The sequence below is a fragment of the Cyclopterus lumpus genome, chromosome 2 (genome assembly GCF_009769545.1).
Source record: "Cyclopterus lumpus isolate fCycLum1 chromosome 2, fCycLum1.pri, whole genome shotgun sequence".
Taxonomy (NCBI): domain Eukaryota; kingdom Metazoa; phylum Chordata; class Actinopteri; order Perciformes; family Cyclopteridae; genus Cyclopterus; species Cyclopterus lumpus.
The window spans coordinates 7577774-7598426 of record NC_046967.1 but is presented as its reverse complement, the minus strand read 5'-3'; the positions used below and the strand labels follow the sequence as shown (position 1 = coordinate 7598426).

General features: G+C 44.8%; 1 protein-coding gene across 1 annotated transcript; it reads left to right on the top strand.

The window, feature by feature from the left end:
• The first annotated feature begins 322 nt into the window (after window positions 1-322).
• LOC117742346 (gamma-aminobutyric acid receptor subunit alpha-5-like) lies at window positions 323-20436 on the top strand. Its single transcript, XM_034549576.1, has 10 exons — window positions 323-347; window positions 958-1039; window positions 1818-1942; window positions 3551-3618; window positions 4845-5065; window positions 9229-9311; window positions 14010-14153; window positions 18839-18991; window positions 19205-19416; window positions 20140-20436. The coding sequence occupies exons 1-10, from the start codon at window positions 323-325 to the stop codon at window positions 20434-20436; spliced, it is 1410 nt and encodes a 469-aa protein (XP_034405467.1).
• The last annotated feature ends 217 nt before the right edge of the window (window positions 20437-20653 follow it).

Genomic DNA, 20653 nt, shown 5'->3' with positions numbered 1-20653 from the left:
ACCTCTGGAGGCGATGCAGGAGACGCGGTGCAGCAGGCACTAGAGGAAGGGAGGCGGCGTAGCCTATAGGAGGAGAAGACCAGACAGACTACTACAACAACGCCAGATGGGGAACCGCTGACAGAGAGAGAGAGAGAGAGAGAGAGCAGAAATAGCCCATGGTGGAGAAGCCAAAGGAGAAGAAGAAAGAGGGGAGACAGCCGACAACCAGGGGATTAGGTGATTGAACCCGTGATCGCTCAGTTCAACACTGCCGACGGAGACCCCCAGCCTCCCGTCGCTGTTTGGGGGGGGGGGGCGAAAGCCACAACAAAATAATAATATGATGGTGATGGATCTGCATTCAGGTACCCCCCCCCCCCCCCCCCTTTCTTTTTTCTTCTTTTTTTTCACCCTCAGGCTTTTTCTAATTAGACACAGCGTGGTGAACAGGAATATGAATGAGATTTATGTTTTTGGTGGTGGTGAGAGGGGAAAAGGGTGATGGTGGAGGAGAGGATTGGGGAAAGGTGGTGGTGGTGGTGGGGGGGGGTGGAATTCATTACATGAATTGTAATGCGCTGGACTCAAACGCAGTTGGAGCTCACACAATGGGGATCACACTGCAGAAAATAGCACCCCTGTTCCAATGTCGTTTCTCTGTGATATCCCATTCTGTCCAGCGGCTGTTACGGCTGTAAAGGTATAGATGATTTAGATGTTTAAGAGTTACAGCCTCGTTGAGCAGAGATCGTCCCGCCGCTTGATTTAGTGATTTCTGTAATGCTCCGCCTCTGTGTGCAGCGGAGTTTCTTTGTGTGAGTTGGGGCGCCTTATTGAGATTGCTAGACCTCTGGGTTTATCATATTAAGAGGCTGATGGAACTGTTATTTTTGTTGCGGCCCTGGAATGTGCTTTTCTGATGCTATCTTGTTCTTTGTGTGTGTGTGTGTGTGTGTGTGTGTGAATCTGTTACAGCTCTGAACAACAAAGTGAGCAGAATATCAGTCATGGCGAGACTCGTCCTTTCCCTCCTGCTCCTGTGTGGATGCCAAAATAGGTAAACTAGGAGCTAAACAAATGGGATGTGGTTGTTACGAGCTTCAAAGTAGAATGCTATTTTCCCCCTAAATTAAGCTTCTTAGAGAATAGAGCTCCGGTGATGTTATTATACAGGCAAAATGTGTTTAAAGTTGCCATTCACTCAAGAACGTTCAGTCATCAGTTTACATTTTTCTGTTGCAACCACACATCCTGATAGCTCCGTCTGTAGTTCTGTAAATGACTCTCTTACATATTTATATATTGCCTGCCAGCACTGCCCTCCTCTCTTGATCGCATATCCGTTCCGCACTCTCATTGCTGCTTAAGTGGCCGTCCTGCACTCAAGAAGAGCGAAACAGATCTTTGGGCGATGCTGTCAGTAAATCACTGGAATAGTCCACTCTCCCAGATCAATGGCTTTTAGATCACATGTTCCTTCTGTGTCACTCCCTGCTCGTCCCTGTGCATGGACACAATGTTCTTTGTAAGAAAAAGAAGGTTGTAATTCCCCCCCGTTTTCTAGCAACAGAGGATGTGTTCATCCTCGAGACATAGTGCCATATTTAGCGGGGGAACTCATTTGTTTATATTTGGATCACATGTCAAAGCCTTAATTATCTCTACTGGTAGTTGTAAGCAGTACTTATGTTCAATAATTAATCACAGCAAGCCTATCCTTAATGCGGCAAGCCAATTAATCACAATAACGTGTCATGTTCGACGTCCTGCCGTGTAACCAACGCCAGGATGTTCTTCGTCCTCGGACTCTCTTTTTGTTTCCTCTCCTCTCTTAGTTGCTGCCAGACCTCCACGGAGGCCCAGAAGGAGGCGGCGGCCAACGACAACAGCACCGTTTTCACCAGGATCCTGGACGGGCTCCTCGACGGTTATGACAACAGGCTCCGGCCGGGGCTTGGAGGTTTGCTGAGGATCTTATTTATCATTCGGGGCCCTTTCTTTTATTTGAAAGCAACACAATGATCTTACATTCAAATATCATAATGTCACAGTCAAGCCTCCCAGCATGCTAACTTAACCCGCTAACCTGAACTCCACTATGAGAGGCCCCGTTGCGATTTCATGCACCGTTTCACGGGAAATGGCTGTGATACTGGCAGATACGAGGGGCGAAACTGTGAGAGCAGATGTGGAATTTCCTGCACCCACGTCAGCTCAGGTGAACACACACGCCTGTTTCTCAGATGCAGAGTGTTTTTCCTTCTCAACCGTTGCCAGGATCATGAGTGCGCGCAGTCTTTTTCTTGTACGCCGCCATGGTCGGGAGAATAAATCAATGCGGCCCACCTCAACTCAGCTTGCGTTCAGCGCGCTGTGGTGTTTTATTCACGCTCTTCACCCTGGCAACAGGAGATAACCTTGGGAGCTGACAAATTGCCATTCAAAGATGGAGAGTTCTTTTTTTTTCTAAAGGGCCACTGAAATAAAAACATTTCTTTTTTTTCTTTTTCGCCACCCCTACCTCCACGTTCTCTATTAGAGCTGCACTTACTGCATGCATCGCAGCTCTCTCTTTTGTCCTCACACCGTTGTTCCTCATGTTCAATTTGTTTTCCACGTACATACCTGTCCCATAATTGATTACTCCCCGTAGGAAGAAACAAGGTTTTTTTTCATGCCAAATGCCTGATGTGTCACGGCAAAAGCCTGCTCTCACATCCTGGTAACGGTTGCTACCCTTGACAAGAGGGCCTATAAATACATTCCAGGAAGAAAAAAAAAATATTCAGGCCTTCATTCAGCATTCAACAAGCTGCTCTCCACAGCACGGCCAATCGCCAGGACCACATTTATATGCGTAGTGGATATTTTGTTGGCTTTGCCGGTACAAATGACAGATATAATGTGCTACCTTTGTCACATCGTCTCCAGAAGGAATGCATGGCGTGAGAACATCACGGAAATGTGTGGATTCATAGGAATACTGAGCCTGGGTTTATTCTGTAGCCGCCATTCAACCGATGCAGGTTTTTAAATGACAATATTGGTATCTAATATCTAATTATTATTTTTAGATTTGGACCATTGGACCATTTTCTTTGAGAACATCATATTTGTCAAGATGTCAACGCATCTGAAGCTAAAGCTGCAACTATTAGTCAATTAGTGTATTGACAGAAAATGAACTGTTAATTGTTTTCTTTTTATCGATTTAAATCATTATTTTAGAAGAATGTTCAGCTTCTCTCATACAGGGTGTTTTTCTTTTTCCTTTTTTTATACCATAGTAAATTTAATATCTTTAGGTTTCGGACTGTTAGTCAGACAAAAATACTTTTTTTTTAATCGACGATGAAACCCCGTTGTTAGTTGCGCCCACTGAGCCGTTAAAGTACAGACCTTTTATGTGGTCGGGGAAGAACGTCCCACACATCAGGGGAAGATGTTGTCTTGCGGAACGTCGAATAAACCAGGTTAACAATTGCTACAATTAAAATTCTGTAAAATGATTCTTTTTAATGACCGTTCTCCACCCCGTAAAACATTCCCACCTGTGCTCTCTCAACAGAGAACGTCACAGAGATCAAGACGAATATCTTTGTCACCAGCTTCGGCCCAGTGTCGGATACGGAGATGGTGAGTTCATCTGCAGCAAACACCGTAGATAGAGAGAGAGAATGGCTGAGCTGGCCAAACACACACACGCACACGCAACACATACACATGTCTCCGAAGCCCACAAAGGCTACCGTAAGTATTATTAGATTGAAACTTATATTTACATTGTACGAGACCAATGCATGAGCATTGGTAACCATCTCATACAATGTAAATATAAGTATATATATATTTGCAGGTTTATATTTGCAGGTTACCAATGCTCATGCATTGGTAACAGTGCATGCAGGTTACCAATGCTCATGCATTGGTAACAGTGCATGTAGGTTACCAATGCTCATGCATTGTGAATAAATCTCATGCATTGGTAACAGTGCATGCAGGTTACCAATGCTCATGCATTGTGAATAAATCTCATGCATTGGTAACAGTCGGGCTGTCTTTGAAGATTGGTTCTTTTTCGGTTCCTTGTAAATGAGACCAAAGCAATGTGGATAACTTAAACATTTGAGATTTAATGCAATGTGGCTGGCCCATTCCAACTTGTTCCAAATGACTCTTCCCTTTATTAATCCATTCTCTTATGAACTATAAGGTTCCACTTGGAGAGCGAAATGCATTAAATCTCCTCTTTCATTAAATCCTCTATTACACCCCGCAATCTCCCTGGCACACTTTGACACAGCAGCTGCCACTTTCCCATAATTGACTTGAAGAAGGTATTGACAAGGGCGCACGATTGATTAATGAAATGTGGCAAGAGGCCTGAAGGATTCTGCGGTCCATAAAAGCTTCTATGTCAGCCTGCTAACAGGTTCTCGGCCATTCGTCTGTTTGGTTCCAAGCATGCATCGGGTCGATTTCTTTCGCACGCGACCAGATTTATGACGGATTTCTACACCGCTGTGTTTGATCAACTGCAAATTGTTGGTGGATTTATGAAGGCATAAAGGAGGAGCTGCTGTCATAGGACACAACGTGTTGGAGCATTTTATGCTGATTGACATTTGACGGCAAGAAGAAACACGTTTTCTCATCTTAATTTACTTATTTGTAACTCTGAAATGGGGCAAGAAAAATGCCCAGAGGAAGGTCTCTTGCCTTTGGCATCCCTTCAGCATGTGTTGGGATGAAATGATCAGTGGGCAGACAGATCGGTAAACACAAGTTTCACTGACATCACATTGCGTGGCTTCTGGGTCCAAACGGAGCCCTCTGAAACCTCCCTTTTGCCCCCGTCTCAGGAATATACCATCGACGTCTTCTTCCGTCAGAGCTGGAAGGACGAGCGCCTGTGCTTCAAAGGGCCGATGGAGATGCTGCCGTTGAACAACCTGCTGGCCAGCAACATCTGGACCCCCGATACCTTCTTCCTCAACGGCAAGAAGTCTATCGCTCATAACATGACCACGCCCAACAAGCTGCTGAGGCTGAAGGACGACGGCACTTTGCTCTACACGATGAGGTCGGTTCTCCAGATTTATTCACGTGTAATCTTTTTCACCTTTGACGTTTAAAAAAATGATTAATTACAAACCCACTTGGTGGCCAAGGTTGATGGCAGTTGATATATGCCGCGAACCACAGAGAAGTACACCTGTGTCGGTACAGTGCTGAGGTTCAAGGTGCAGTTTATATTTGCCAGTATTCAGTCTTGGATTTCTTAAATGAATGGATGTTCCCTATGGCTTTTATTAGAGGTTAATGAAGGAAAGGTTTTTAAGAGTTCATAAAAATAAAAATAAAAGCTAGCAAGGCCAACATAATACACAATACAAGCCTGCACTCGGAGAGAAAACACAGTGATAAAAACCCTCAGTGTGTGTCGTAGGGTGAGACTGTAGAGAAATAGTGTCACCCAGTGGCCAATCACTGGCATTTGATTTGTAGGACAGTAAGAGCAAAGTTAATATGCAAGTATGTCTTTAAAGTATTCTTTTTCTTTACGTTTTTTTTCAATTCATATTAAGATATTCATGAGACATATGAATGCCAGAAGGAAGTGCCTCTTATAAATGAAGGGTTTGAGAAGAAACTGCAGAGGGAGATCATCCATTATGAAAAGCAGCCTCATTGTGAACTGTAGTTGTTGGCAGTGTTGCAGTGAACTATAGTTGGCAGTAATGTCGTGGTGGATTAGAAGAAGAAGAAGAAAGAAGCAGGCCATCAACCAGATGGTGATCACTCTGAATTAAACTACCGATATTTGCAACTTAAAACGTGACAAATTGATACTAAATTGAGACACTTCTCTCCCACAAATAATAGCTGTTGTTGTTCCGTGGAACGCCAGCGTAACCACCGGGGCTCCCTGTGACCTTTGCACCATAGAATTAGAGTGATTCTGTGCTTATCCTCAGGAGTTACTGCATCTGCAGGACTTAAGAGTGACCGTATCACGGATGAGAGCACTCTATCTGATACCAGTGCCACCCACAGGGAGAATAATGTTGGATGGATGACAGATTATCCATATGCAACCGCGCTGACATATATACATATCTAAAGAAGTGCGTACTTACCTCTTTGTCACATGCAGCCAACGCTTACACACACACACATACACACACACACTCACACACACTCAGTTATACTGACGCTCAACTTTGAACTCGAGGCTTAGCAAGTGAGGGGTTAGTGCAAATGTGTGCATGTTCATTTCCATATGCGTCATTTTATGGAAAACTATACATTACACTTATTTATGTCTGAATGCAAAGAACGCAGACCTATATGAGAGAGAGAGCTTGTTCTTCCATCATCTAAAAATGGCATCGGATTGCTGCCACAGATGAAACGAAGCAGCAGTAGGTTGCTTTTAATCGTCTAATTGTTACAGTACTGTGCTCATCATTACCAGCGGAGCTTAACCACAGGCAGCACTCATTTTGTTTTCTGCATAAACACACACCGAGACACACACACACACACACACACACACACACACACACAATACAACCGAAACGGGTGCCCTGCTCAGGCACAGACGCCCTTGTCAAGTCACGTTACAAACACCACATCCTCTCTCACGCCACTTCGACGCTCGGGTGTCAATGAAAGCTCCTCGCCCGTGTCATCTGAAAAGCATCACTCTGAGGAGGAGCGCGGGCGGGTTTTCTTTTTGCGGGCTAAGTTTCGATGCATTTCTCATAAAACGCCGCTTTTTCGCAAGCCCAATGCCCACGGAGCGCAATGGCGGTCCATTATAGCAGACGGGCTGCGACATATACGGCATATCAGCTGGTTGAAGCCTCTCTATCGCCACAGAGTGAGTGCATTACACATCATTATCATTAGGTACAGTTGAGTCACCATTCTCACTGATGCTCCGAGTGTTGCCTTTAGACCGGCTGGCTTTTATGTAGTCATTTGACAGTTTATATGAATTATAATGACGTTAATCACGTTCTAGCACATCTAGCACAGTTATTCATTAATTTTGTTTTTTTTCTTCACACCGTGGGTACATCATATAACCCTGGCTCCTGTGAGACCGGCTGCATGTGAGACAAGTTTGGAGATTGTAAAAATTGTTTTAAAAACTACACGACATGCTTGTTAATGTGGAAAGACAGATGGCGCAGCACGGCGGCTCAGTGGTCAACACGGCATAAAGCCCCTGAACTTTCCGGCTCTGTCCTGTCGACCAAGTTCTCGACTTTTCTGCAAGGTCGTGCGTATTGGAAGCTTTTAGACTTCCCACACTTTTTTCTAAGCTGCTATTTTACCCTCGATATTTAAGTTATAACTGCAATGGGATACACAGTTTTCTTTTAAAGGGACATTATGTCACTAATCATGTCGCAAATTAAAAGCCAGTATTTTTACAGCCATCCCTGCTAATGGGGCAAGGCCACATGAATATTTAGAACATGGTATGATAGCCAACAGCCATGTTCTCATTTATTTCTCCCAAAGACACCCTTCCCTCTCCCTTCCCTCAACAATGCAGTTGGAAAATCCTGCACTGATGTCGGCTCTGTGGGGACCAGAGGTGGCCTCTTATCCCACTTTGCTATGCTTCGTTCACTTTGAGAATATAATTGGGAAACCTCCTGCGGTGGCTACGTACATGCTCGCGGTTTTTTGGAGCGTTCAAAAAAACATGACCAAGGAGGATTCGGCCACATCTCGGTGACACAGTTGTCATCAAGATTATGATACAGATCAGTGAAGGAAAAAAACGATACACTGTAGCTAACGCTGCGGTGACTCATATGCCTGAATGGCTAAAGCAGAAAAACAAACTGCTGGAGAAACCTTTCAGCCAAGGAGTATTAGACCTTTTCTCTTTTCCTCTGAGAGCTAATTTGAGGAAATGAAAGTGGCCGGGAGCTACTCAAGTTCTACATCGCCAATAGCAGACGTAATTTCTGTCTTACTTTTATGGCCCTTTAATAACATTCCAGCCACAGCAGTCATTGCCTCTATTACAATCCCGCCATAGGCGAAGGGCTTTTTGTGTTTCATTAGGATGCGGGCCACTAAACAAGGCCTTTGCTGCTGCCTCGGCCTTCTTCGTCACCGTTGTCTTTTAAGCGTCGCGTTGGGCTCCATTACCTCCTCTGTTTGTAGGCCGCCGCCAGCCGGAAAGTCCCATTTAAAAAGTGGTGAAGTGGCGCCCGGCGTTACATCTTTCACTGACTGACACACACTGTCACTCACCAAAGAATATCCTCAATACAATAGTATATTTTTGTCTGAGTTTGAATGGATAGAAATTTAAATAGTGGACATTTTGTCATCAAATTTATATCCATATTCTTTGAACCTTTAACGAGCCACTGAGAGACGGGTCGGAGCAACTCCTTTAAACCTAATAAACGGGTGTTTTTGTGCACTGGTTTGCACGCCACTTACATCCACTTTGTCAAGCCCCGTTAAGTTCAGTGAATCCACATCATCACACATATTACTGGTCGTCATTGTGCAATCAGCAAACAATGCACAGAGGAACTTGATTCAATCTGGGGCCGATAGCTTAAACAGGGAGAATTATGATCTGCGTATGCTTGATTTGTACACTTGAGTCACTTAATCCTTTAGGACAGTGAGAGAGTGAGGTACATGTCGTGGCCTGTATGTGAATGATTGACCTCACCACAGCGAAGCGGCAGATAGACTTCACCTCAGGTTCTTAGCAATTCAAATGGTTCCCATTAGGAGATAGAGCTATGTGGAATCTTCATATTTGAAGAAAATATAAAATGACCTGCATGAGAGGTTGCCCTAACGGTCTTTTAGAGTATACCAGTATACTTTATGGGGAGACAAATAACACAGAAGCTGTGCGGCCACCAGGTGGTAGTATTGCCACTGTAATACTGGTGTTGCTGGTGAGAGAGGGAAATACTGCACTTGCAAGTTTCTTGCATTCCACCTCTCTCCTTAGCTCAGATTGTTTAATGGTTATTATTTAAAAGAGACGGCAGAGCTGCGACCTTCCTCCTAATTGTTTTTGGTACCCTGTAATTTGAGCAAATGTGGCGCTTCTTGTAATTACACAGTGTGCTCTGTCGAAGGCATCTACATGATCTACATGCTCAGTTACATAGTCAAAAGGTGGTGACGGCTGAAGTAAGACCTTGCTTTGTGGTTAAAGGGTGTATTGTATGTGTTTCGCCTCAGACTGACCATATCGGCAGAATGCCCCATGCAGCTGGAGGATTTCCCCATGGACGCACACGCCTGCCCCCTCAAGTTTGGCAGCTGTGAGTATAATCCCGTCTCTGAATGTCTACTTTTTATGCTCCTCTCGTTCTTCGCTATATGATAATCCCGGTTTCTGCGAGTCCAATGCAATACGTTTCACAAGAGTTTAATCAATTAATTTAGAACAATTAGGAATCATTTTGGCTAATTGACGGAATGCTACTGCAGGGATTCAGTCGACAAGTCATTATCTGCCGGAGATTGCAAAGTTTCCTCACATTAAATTGTCAAGTTAAAGCGCTTAGCTAAAGTGCTACGCTATTGTAAGAGGAGCACAAAAGAAGTAAAGGCCGTGGAGTGCAAAGCCTATCGCAGCAAAAGTGCGTTTCTGTGCTTATCAATTCAACTCATGTATTCACCAATCAATGAACAACACACATGTATGTACATTATTTAAGTGTTAACACCACAACTGTAAGTGTTATCATGTTTTTTTTTAATGTTTTGATAAATCAAAGCCACAAAAGTCTGAGTTTAAGGGGTATACATGCACATGCCCTGACTAAGATTAACACACAGTAGTAATCAAGAGGATTATGAACAGACCGGCTTCAAATCACTTGTGTGTGTTTTACGGTATCAGTCACAGTGAATTTAAGTCAACCAGCATGCACCGTAAGGGGAGTTTGCCCGAGCCGCATGCTCCTGGGTCACACTTCGGTATGGGCCTCTGCTTTGAGTCACCTTCTTTGACAGGTATCCATCGCCCCTCCACTGCAGCTGCTGTTAGGAGATAAGGGAAGAACTCGCCGATAGAGGAGAGGATTAGCGCATGTTATCCAACGCCTACGATCGTGAGGGTTCTCCCCAATGTCCTCCAGGACGGCTTGTCTGTGCGTCCTACCGGCGAGGACATTTATAGAAGCTTGAGTGGCCCCGACGGTATTTAAAGACCGATCTGGCAGAATGCCACACCTCGGGAGCCTCTTGGGCTCAACGGATGAGGCTCTTATCCTCAGATTCCTGTGTAACGCCGTCCACCCACACCCACTATGTAGAGGAACCACATTTGACTGCAATCCGATTACAGCGTAAGGAGCTGTTGGACCTTCCCATGGCAAACGCAAACATAATCACCCCCGCTGCGAAGCCCCGCAGGTGAGAGGTGTAAGTGTATAATGGGAATAATGTGTTGGTGGTGACACTGCTGTTTTACAAGTTTCCCAGAGGAGAGAAGATCTTTACTTTCGGTGTTCTGAGCGCTGAGACTTTGTGTCTGACCTGACCACCACCTGGTTTATCCTCTGTCTTCAGGTGGCTTTACACTAAACCTCCACAACACACTGCAGCAAAAGTGCTGGACCCGCACAATCATTACTATGGCGAGATGGCACAAAGGACGACAAAGCCTTTTCCCGACATAAACAAAATGGCTGAAGTGCCTGACACGATCACCGCTTTAGTCCAGTAATCTGTGACAACACCAAGCAGCATTTCGACTGCATCCACCGTTTACCATTGTACATCCGTGGGGGAGGAAAGGGGAAAAATGGGCAAAATTAATCCCTCAAGCCACCAAATCTCTCCATCCCCTTCTCTTTTTATTTCCTGTGCCGACGAGCGTGTGGTTTTATTTGTTTGTTTGTTTGATTGTCAGCAAGATTTCTAAAGAAACTCAGTGGAGCGGATTGTCTCTGGACTCCCAGAGTGTCTTTCTACTTCAGAATGAATCACACAAGCCATTAAGATTCAGGCTGGACAGCACTTAAAGTTATAATGTTTTATTTTCAAGTCTTTTCATGCTGACTATTTCACTCCATAAATCATTGCCATACATACTAACAAATGTACATTAAAATGTAATTTATATGTAACTGTATGTCATTTTAATTTTCTCATCAATTTTAAGTAGTAGCAGATAAATAGTTTGTAAAACATTTTTGTTTTACCAACATTTTTCGAAATTCCCTTCAGGACCATCACAGCAATCAATAACTCAAATGCAATATTGTGACTTTCTCTCTAGATTTAGCTTTTGGAGCTTGTGCTGCTCACTACTTTGATTGGAAAAAAGGTCGGGTTTTACAGTTGTATAATCTTATAATCTTAATTTCTAAAGATTAACAGCTTTTAATGTATCTTTGTTTTGCTACTTGGCTTGTCTGTCCATCTACTATTAACATTCATATTGAAATTAATATTACACACAACATTTTCAATTCCATACACTTAAACATGTGATTTAAAGGTAAGTATGAATTCCAGTAGAGTCAAAGGTGAGATTGCAGTCACTGTCGCTCTGCTAAGCTGTCGTCACTTCAGCCCCCATTGTCATGGTTTTGTGCAGATGATAATTCCCAAAAATGTCAGTTTATCAAAATACACTTTTTAGTTCCAGGTAGCAGATCAAAAGCTTTAGTTCAGGTAGACTGAGTGTAGTTAGGTAATAAAGTTTAGATTGTTAAAAAGGTACCAGGTTTAAAGCCCGGTCCTAGGCCACATTTACAAAGGCCACCATAGCCTTGACGTGCACACTCGTGCAGCCGCACCGCATCGCTCCTTGTATCCAATCATTTGTGACAGATTGGTGATTTGATGTGTAAAAAGGGCCTGCTCTAAAGTTGGTTCAGGTAAAGCGGCAACTAATCTCCTTTTTTTCTGGCGTACAGTACCTGTGTCCTAATTTAGCTGCTGCCGTGGCCTTCATGATTGCTCTCCTTGGAGCCCTTCATGGCGTCCATGGCTGTCTGAATCACTCGTATCAATGAACTCAAACTTTAATGAACAGAGAAGCCCGAGGAAGCATGAGGATTTCTGCTTTAACAAAAGTCCCACATCAGTTCAGGATTTATGGGGGTCAAAGGTCGGGCCGAAGCTGTTCTGAAGCCAAATCATGGCCCGAATTCTTGTTGGTTATTGCGAACTCTGCTTTTGTCTCCCACCTGCAGATAAATGCAGGCTTATCATTATACTCTCCTGACAAGTGACCTTTTGCATTTGTGACCAAACCCAAACCCAGTTGTTAGCTTACATACTAGTTTGCATATTCTTGAATTGTGCAAATAAATAAACCTAAACTTAAACTGTCAAAACTTTAACAAAGTAAGTTGTTTTTAAATCGCCTGGATTTGGAAGACACGGATGAGCAATAAGCGCTTTTGTTAAGGTCACCTTCGCATTCGATCGTCCGGGCTCTCGTTGCATGGGGTTAAAAGGGGTTAAAAGGGGTTAGAAGCAGTTAAAAGGGGTTAAAAGTGACCCTTTGCTGATATTGACACATGTGACTCCGTGATACACAACATTAGGGTTTGTGAACTCCTCGGCATTCTCTTCCATCGGTATGTCAGAGCAGAGCTACTGTATCGTCGGTGATGAGTTTGGCTGAGTTGTCGCTCCCCTTGCCGAGCACACAAGACGGGAGCAGCGAAGCATTAAAGCGTGACCTGTTGAAAAGTTGGCACAGGTGCACCTTCTCGCCTGCCAAGGTCTTTAGCTCTTACCCTACGTACTAAAATTCTCCAATAATCCCTTATTGCAATCTAACTACCCTACAATCAAGGTCCTGGCATTTGGCCTGACAGCGGCCAAATTTAAACACTATATTGTATGGCAGCATGCCGCTGCCAAGGGAGCACCCAGAATGGAAATACTCAAGTTAAGATGTTATCCACTGGACAGATTAACCACAGCGGTACACAAGGCCAGGCCGATGGTTCAACGGGGTGTTTGTGACAATCATCAGAATACACTGAACACATTCGAGTGTTGCATCGCAGTTACGGTTCCAGCTTCTTTTTTTTAACCCGATTCCTCCGGATTGCATGCACGTCTGACAGTGAACTGTGCACACTAAAAGCTGTGGTCCTCAGTAAAGGAGGAAATTGTCGCCACTTCCTGTCTACCAATATTTAATTGCGGCCTTTAGAGAACATCAAAATACCCCAAAATTAAAAGGTATATTGAATGAAATTGATTCTGCTGACGCAGCCCTTCTTTCTCATTATTTTATGTATCTGATGTAAAGTGACATGATCACAAATAGCTTTTTAGGGCATAAACATTTTTTACTTCAACACCTTGATGTAAGGCTGATTTGGAAATAAAGGGAATACACAACATCAATTTTATTTTATTTTCTGATAAATAGAACACTCAAGCTGAACTATGACAGACACAAACTGCAAACATGCCATTTCAGAACAAATCCGAGATAAATCCCTCTCTCCATGCGAGTTACAATTTTCATCTTTCCATGTTCCAGCCCTCAGTGAGGGAGGGGAGGGGAGGAGAGGGGGGGGGGCTGATAGATCGATGTCTAGTGTTTGTACAGGATTCATCATGAATAAATGAAATAGCAAGGGAGGCTTCAGAGTTTGAGCTCTGCTTTTCATCACGAGTGTGACGCAACACATTACGGTTAATCTGACTCGGTCTGGTTCCTACCGACGGGGGGAGCTCACCTCTGACCCAGAAGTGTGGTTTAAACAAAAACACACTCAAATATCCGCCCACACACAAACACACACATGCATGCAAGCGAAATTCTGTTTTTCTTTTTAAGCCTGCAGTCTAATCAAAAAGTGCTAGAAAGATTCTGCACATGAGCGGCTGCACATAAATTGAGCGGTTGCGGGGTGGGAACAAACTGTATTTTCTTCGTAAGTAGATTAACATACATTTGGGATGTTTGTATATTAAACATGAACAAGTGGAAATCTGTATTCACAGGCTTACACCTTTGTGTCTGTATCTCTCAGATGCCTATCCGGTGTCAGAGGTGGTCTACACGTGGACTAAGGGAGCGAGTAAGTCTGTGGTGGTGGCAGAGGACGGCTCCAGACTCAACCAGTACCATCTCATTGGGCAGAACGCCGGCACCGAGAACATACACACGAGCAGAGGTGGGTGTGTGTGTGTGTGACCATGGATCAGAACAATAAGAAATACACATCTATAGCTCAAACTAGCAAAGAAAAGAACCAGTAATGTCATACTGGAATAGTAGTGGAGGTACTAGGGGGGGTCAGTATGCAAAGTAATACAAGTAGCAGGAGAAGTACAAGACATTACTTTTTTTTTTATGAAAGCAAAAACCACAAGAGACCAACAAAAGAGCAACGTCTCCGTGAAAGAATCAGAACCCGAGTCTGTACAGCGTTCTGCTAAAATGTAGAATCCACTCTGAAGGAAAGTGTCACTGCATGGATTCTGAAAAATACGAGTATTCATATAATTACATTTAATGGAGGGAGCAGGCCTGCATTGTCTGTTGCTAGGAGACGTCTGTTAGCGCCGTCCATACAGAAGCAATCAATGTTCTGTACAGTCACTGCAGCTGTAACGTCATACAACGGTTCGAGATGCATTTTACAGCAAACTCTTGGTTCGTCTTATTTTTGTCTGCATACGTGGAGACACGTTTGTGTGTCGTGCATATGCCGTTAAGAATTAAATGTTGGCCCACATTTCACATCACTCTACTGTTAGCTCTGTCGGCCACCTCTATAGTGCAACCCTCCCGATTTGATCATACGACCCCCCCCCCCGTTCTTGTGAACCTTTTTCCTCCACAAGTGAATTCCTACTGTATGTGGCGCACGATAAGTGTAATACCAAACAACGTGATGTAACTAATTCTAGATTAGAAGAAGATAAACGCCGCGAGGAGAGATGGCCGTGCGGGGCCGAGAGTAAATGTGGGAAACATTATCAGGAGATCAGAGTCAATGAGTGGAGGCGAGTGGAGGAGAGTAGCCTATCCCTCACACAACCAGCTGTCTACAGGCCCGGACAGCCCTGTCAAACAACACTTATCCCCGCATGAGCCCATGCGCGCGCGCACACACACACACACACTCACGCGGCCACACACACACAGAGTTAGAGAGAGACCTGAGACCTAGGGTTAATCCCTCCATCCAACCACCCATCAGCTTTTGCATAAGAAGATGACATCACAGATCAGTGAGGGATTGGTTGGTTGGCTGTCGCTGAGTGTATCTGTGTGTACGCGAGCACCAAATGTCCTCATAATGACGGTGAAAGACCGGGACTTTCTGGTGGTAGCTGGTTCATTCAGCTGCGGGTTACATCTGAGCTATGGGGTCAGGCTCCAGCACAATTGTACATGGATTTCATGAGGATACGATCGGAGGCATTTAATTTAGATATGATGGAAGCACTTTGACTGAATGAATGTCTGCTAGGTCCTCGCAAAGATAGAAAAGGAAATCTGTGTGTGTCTGTTTGTATGTTGGGATTGGACAGCCTCGCTCTGACGTGTGGGTGGGGGGTTGCGTGGGGGTGGGGTACGTTGAAAGGCATCTGCTTAATACTCTTATGTAAAACGGAACTGTAATACACTTCCTCCCCACCCCTCCCACCCCCCAGTTTCTAGTAGAATCATTATTAAAAGAGTGGATTTCCCCTTTTTTTTCCTTTTTTTTTTTGCCAGCCACAACTCTAACCTTGCTTATGCTTTTAAGCAAAGGGTTAACGGTTCGTTGGTATTGCTGGTTCACTTGCTGGTTCACTTGCTGGATGGTTAACATGTTGACCAGTTGATAACAAAAAGTTGTCTGAAAGGCCAAATGTCTGTCTGGTGACGACAATTAAAATGGACACTACTCCTGTATAAAAATGAACTGATACAATAAAACAATTGAAAAAATGCCAGCAAACAAGCTTGCGTTTACATTAAAACAGACGCAGTGTGTGTGTGTGCATCCTTGAAGCCTCGTGAAGCACTTGCCACGTTTCCATTCAATCAAACACTGTCAGCATCAACCCGACCGGTTCTGGCACTTCAGCGGCGTTGTTGGATCGCGCCCAAACTGCTCCTTCCTTCTCACATCTGTGATCAAGACCAAGCAGGAAGTAAACAACCCGGACCTCAACATTGAAATCGATGACCAATGTCATTTGATACGTCGGGGCCAGTTTACACGACATTATTCGTTCCCCCTTAAATCGCCGTCTGCCATCTGGTGTTCTGAATACTACGAGAAAAATGATCAACATTATCTGCGGAGTCCATTTAGCTGAAGGACTAAAGGCAGTAAATCATCATTCATGCAGCTCAAAGCGTCTGTCTGGAAACCGTCCCAATCAGCGCTGATGAGTTTCGGGCTCTGGGGGTCACATTCAGTCCAGTAGGTTAATTTACTCTCTGTATGTGTTTGACCCTTTCGCTAATAACTTCCACGGACCAAATATGACACTATCATCTGTTACCAAACATGCTTTGAAGGGACTATTACCACCTTGGATACAGCTGGCCAGTGTTACTGGAGGTGCATTTTGCCCCCCTCTTCTCTTCTCATAGTATTTTGCAATGCATGCATCTTAGTACGAACAAGTACTGACAATTAGACGGCGTGTCCTCTGGAAGTCAGCGTGCAACAAGATAAAAGTCACCTGGCCTTAACAATTCTTCCCCTCGCTTGATTAAAGCCAGTCTGACAGCCACCTGCTGTTTAAGGGGGTCTAGACAAAGTAATGAAGCACTTGTAAACCTGAAATTCAAACACAGCAGTCAATTAACCCTTGCCCGGCATTCCTCGTGTTGAGCAGCAGCGGTTTCTTCTGTCCCCAATGACAATGAATCTGTTGATGATGAGCATTGATCTTTGCCTATAGACGTCCATAGCTCATAATATTGCTCGGATGTGATGTTTGTGAGCCTTTAATTACCGCATCTAATCTTAGAAACCACTCCCATTTGAGGGCACAAAGCAGGAGATTAGCCCACAGGTTTCTTTTTAAAGACATCTCTAAAGGATGTGACTTCTGCCGTCTCAGAAAACATAAGTCACGACTAAAAGTAGAAGAGCAGCAGCAGATTGGCAGTGCAGCTCCGCGGGGCTTGTAAACTTTAGCTTTGAAACGTCGCGGCTCGTTTCTTTTAGAGCATAATCGCTAGTGTGGCTAAAAAAACTACATTAATTTCCCACTCACCAGTTGACCAGCATGGCAGCATTGTTCCCCGAGATAAAAGGAAGTTCCCCTCGGACGTTGCGAAATACAAATCCTTGGGAGAAAAGCAGTAAGATCCACCAGAGGAACATGTTCCTCCTCATTCCTCTGCCCCCAGTCCTGTCGGGAACCATGCATCAAGGTCAAAGGTGGCCCCGGGGCGTCCCAGGTCGGCAGCGTCGGGCGGTGTCCGGGTGTTTCCGACAGACGTAGAGGTTCACGGGGTTGCTGTGAGCCAGACGGCCTGGAGTCATGAGGGCGTCAGAGGGCCCAGGTGATGGGGTCGTAGTAAGAACTAGCGGTGTTGGAGATCTCCCGATGGAGGCATGGCCGTGGCCACAAGTGTCGTATTTTGTCTGTGAAACCAACCAAATTCTACCTCACTTTTTTGGGGCCGCGGCACATTTTCCTGAATTGCTTCTGCTCCCCTTTCGCACGGCAGCCGGTCCGGTCAAGAACGTTTGATCATTATTCCACAAACAGCTGTCAGATAACGCCCACCCCCACCCCAAAAAAAAAAAGCCAACATAAAAGATAGAAAATGTCCACACGGTTAGCCCCCCTCCATCCCACCGGTGATTAGCAGACAGCAGAGTGTCCCTCTCCGCGGCTTAGAGTGTGTGTCAGCAGTTAGAGAATCATGCTTCATGTGTGTTTCAGGGTGTGTGCATGTCAGTGCCTGGATTGGCAGGGCGGGGTGGGCGGAGCTTAGGGCTCTGTGAGGATCCCGGGACAGGAAGCCTCACCCAACACCCTCCCCCCGCCCCCGCTTCTCTTCTCCTCCACACTCCCTCTCTTTCTCTCACTGATGGCAGGATACAGATTGTAACCGGGGATTAGGGAGGTTCAAAAATCCGATTTTGCCCGGAGAAAGCCTCATGTATTACTCTGCGTGCGCGCGCGTGTGTGTGTGTGTGTGTTGGAGAGAAAGCCTGTGCTCATGCACCCTAGTGTGTGGAATATAGTCATCGGTTTTTTTTATAGTTTACCAGCGCCTGCAGTCACAAACGGCTGCTGGCGAAAGGATTTTTTAAAGCCTCAAATGCAATCTTCAGTTGTTTAACTCTCTCTCTCTCTCTCTCTCTCTCTCTCTCCACTTTCTCTGAAACCACCTCCAACTGTCTCATCCCGGATGTTAACCACATAATAATCTATTGTCATGTCCTGGCGATCGTCAAAGTGGCCTTTTCAGTTTGCTAATGGATCTAAATTCAGGTTCATTTCGCCGTTACGATCAACTGAATATAACAACGGTCTCTTTATCTCCGGTTTCTAACGGATCTCTCCCCACCGCTTCTCCATGCTGCAGTTTGCGGGGCGCCGCCTCTAATTGCTTCATAATGAAAAAGCAGGGAGGAGGGGAGACGCGTTAGTTGAGAGAGTTTCTGACCACTTTTCAGGTTTATGGTCATAAAAAGTCATTTTGCCAGTAATGATTATGTCGTCCTGTGTGGTAACCCGACACCTGTGGTGCTGTAAGGAGGTCACATCCCATATTCATAAATCCACTATGTGCGAACAATATTGGCTGTGGTCGGGCTTAAAGCAGACATTGTGTTTTATTGTCCGTTTCTAACTTGAAATCCTTTTTAAATCTCTGCCTCCCCCTCAGGGCAGTACACAGTGATGATGGCCCACTTCTACCTGAAGAGGAAGATTGGATATTTTGTCATCCAGACATATATGCCCTGCTTCATGACTGTAATCCTGTCCCAGGTGTCATTTTGGCTAAACAGAGAATCGGTTCCCGCGAGGACTGTCTTCGGTGAGTGAGGCCGCTCATTTACTCGTTTACTTCTTAACATTTTATTTGTCTGGGCAGTATTATTCCTGGAGAGTAATAACAGAAGAGCAGCAGCACCGCAGTGGCTGGCAGTTAAGAGTTATTAAAGCGCCCACCTTTGTTGTGCGAGGGGAGACTGTACCTTCGCCTGTGAAAACTCAATTTAAACTTGTCACGGCGTTTGTTTGCACCCAGGGGTGACCACCGTGCTGACCATGACCACCCTCAGCATCAGTGCCAGGAACTCGCTCCCTAAAGTGGCCTACGCCACGGCCATGGATTGGTTCATCGCCGTCTGCTACGCCTTCGTCTTCTCCGCCCTCATCGAGTTCGCCACAGTGAACTACTTCACCAAGAGGAGCTGGGCCTGGGACGGCAAGAAGGCTCTGGAAGCACAGCACCCCAAGGTGCGCTACTTTGACTAACTTATTTTCTGATTTCAGACAACCCTAAAATATAAAGATTAACTTGCAGAGATTTGGGATTGAATTAAAATATCCCATCCTTTACATGTTAAAGGAATATTTTTGACATTTTGGGATTAGATTAGAAGATCAATAACCCTATCATGTCTGTATGCTAAATGTGTAGCAATAACCAGGAGAGGGTTAGCCTAGCTTAGCATAAATTCAGAGGGACACCGCTAGCCGAGCTCTGTCCAAAGATTAAACAAATGTCCACTCTACTTAAGCTCACAGTAGGAAAGCACATTTTCTTCCCTTTGAACAGAGCTGTGCTCGCTATTGACGCCTGGCTGCGGCCTTTATGCTAAGCTAATACAAGTAAGTTAGAGCATGTTTTAGACGTGTGAATCACAATGAAAATGATGCATCGTGAGTCATCGGAATGTTGCCATCGCTTCACAACACATCATGATTATTAAACCAGTTCCTTGCTTGAATATTATCAGAGATGCGTTAACACATACCCCTGCATATTGTGGTCATCGTAAATAAACATCAGACTGCTACCTGATTTTACTAGAATGTTTTGCCAGAAATGTGTTCCTCCTGTAAGATCACTAATCATTCCAGACAGACTGCAACACATTTATTATCTAAAGCACTGGTAATTAGCAGAGCAGGGTCTGTAAGCGACTCCCCCTCTGAATGTGATCTGTCCCACTGCAGAAGCGAGACCCCATGGTGCTGTCCAAAAAGCCCAACAACGTTTGCTCGGCGGGCGTCAACTACACCCCCAACCTCACCAAGGACGTGTCCATCTCCACCATCTCCAACACGACGTCGGTGCAGCTCCGGGCCGCCGAGGCCAAGATGGTGGACCCCAAGAAGACCTACAACAGCGTCAGCAAGATCGACAAGATGTCGCGGATAGTGTTCCCCGTCCTGTTTGGAACCTTCAACCTCGTCTACTGGGCCACGTACCTTAACAGAGAACCGGTGGTGAAGGGAGTGAGCTCAACGTAATCCCTCTCTTTTTTTTCCTTTTTCCTTTTTTTTTCTGAGACAGAGAGTTTGTGTCAGGGAATAGGTTTGAGCCTAATTTGCGAGTGTGCGGACAAACAGGAAAAGGAGTTATTGTAAAAGAATTAATAAATAAAACACAAATATCTGCGCTTGAAGAACAAAGACAAACTATATTCCACTATCTAATTCAAGCACTTTGAATGGATGCAAGGCTGCA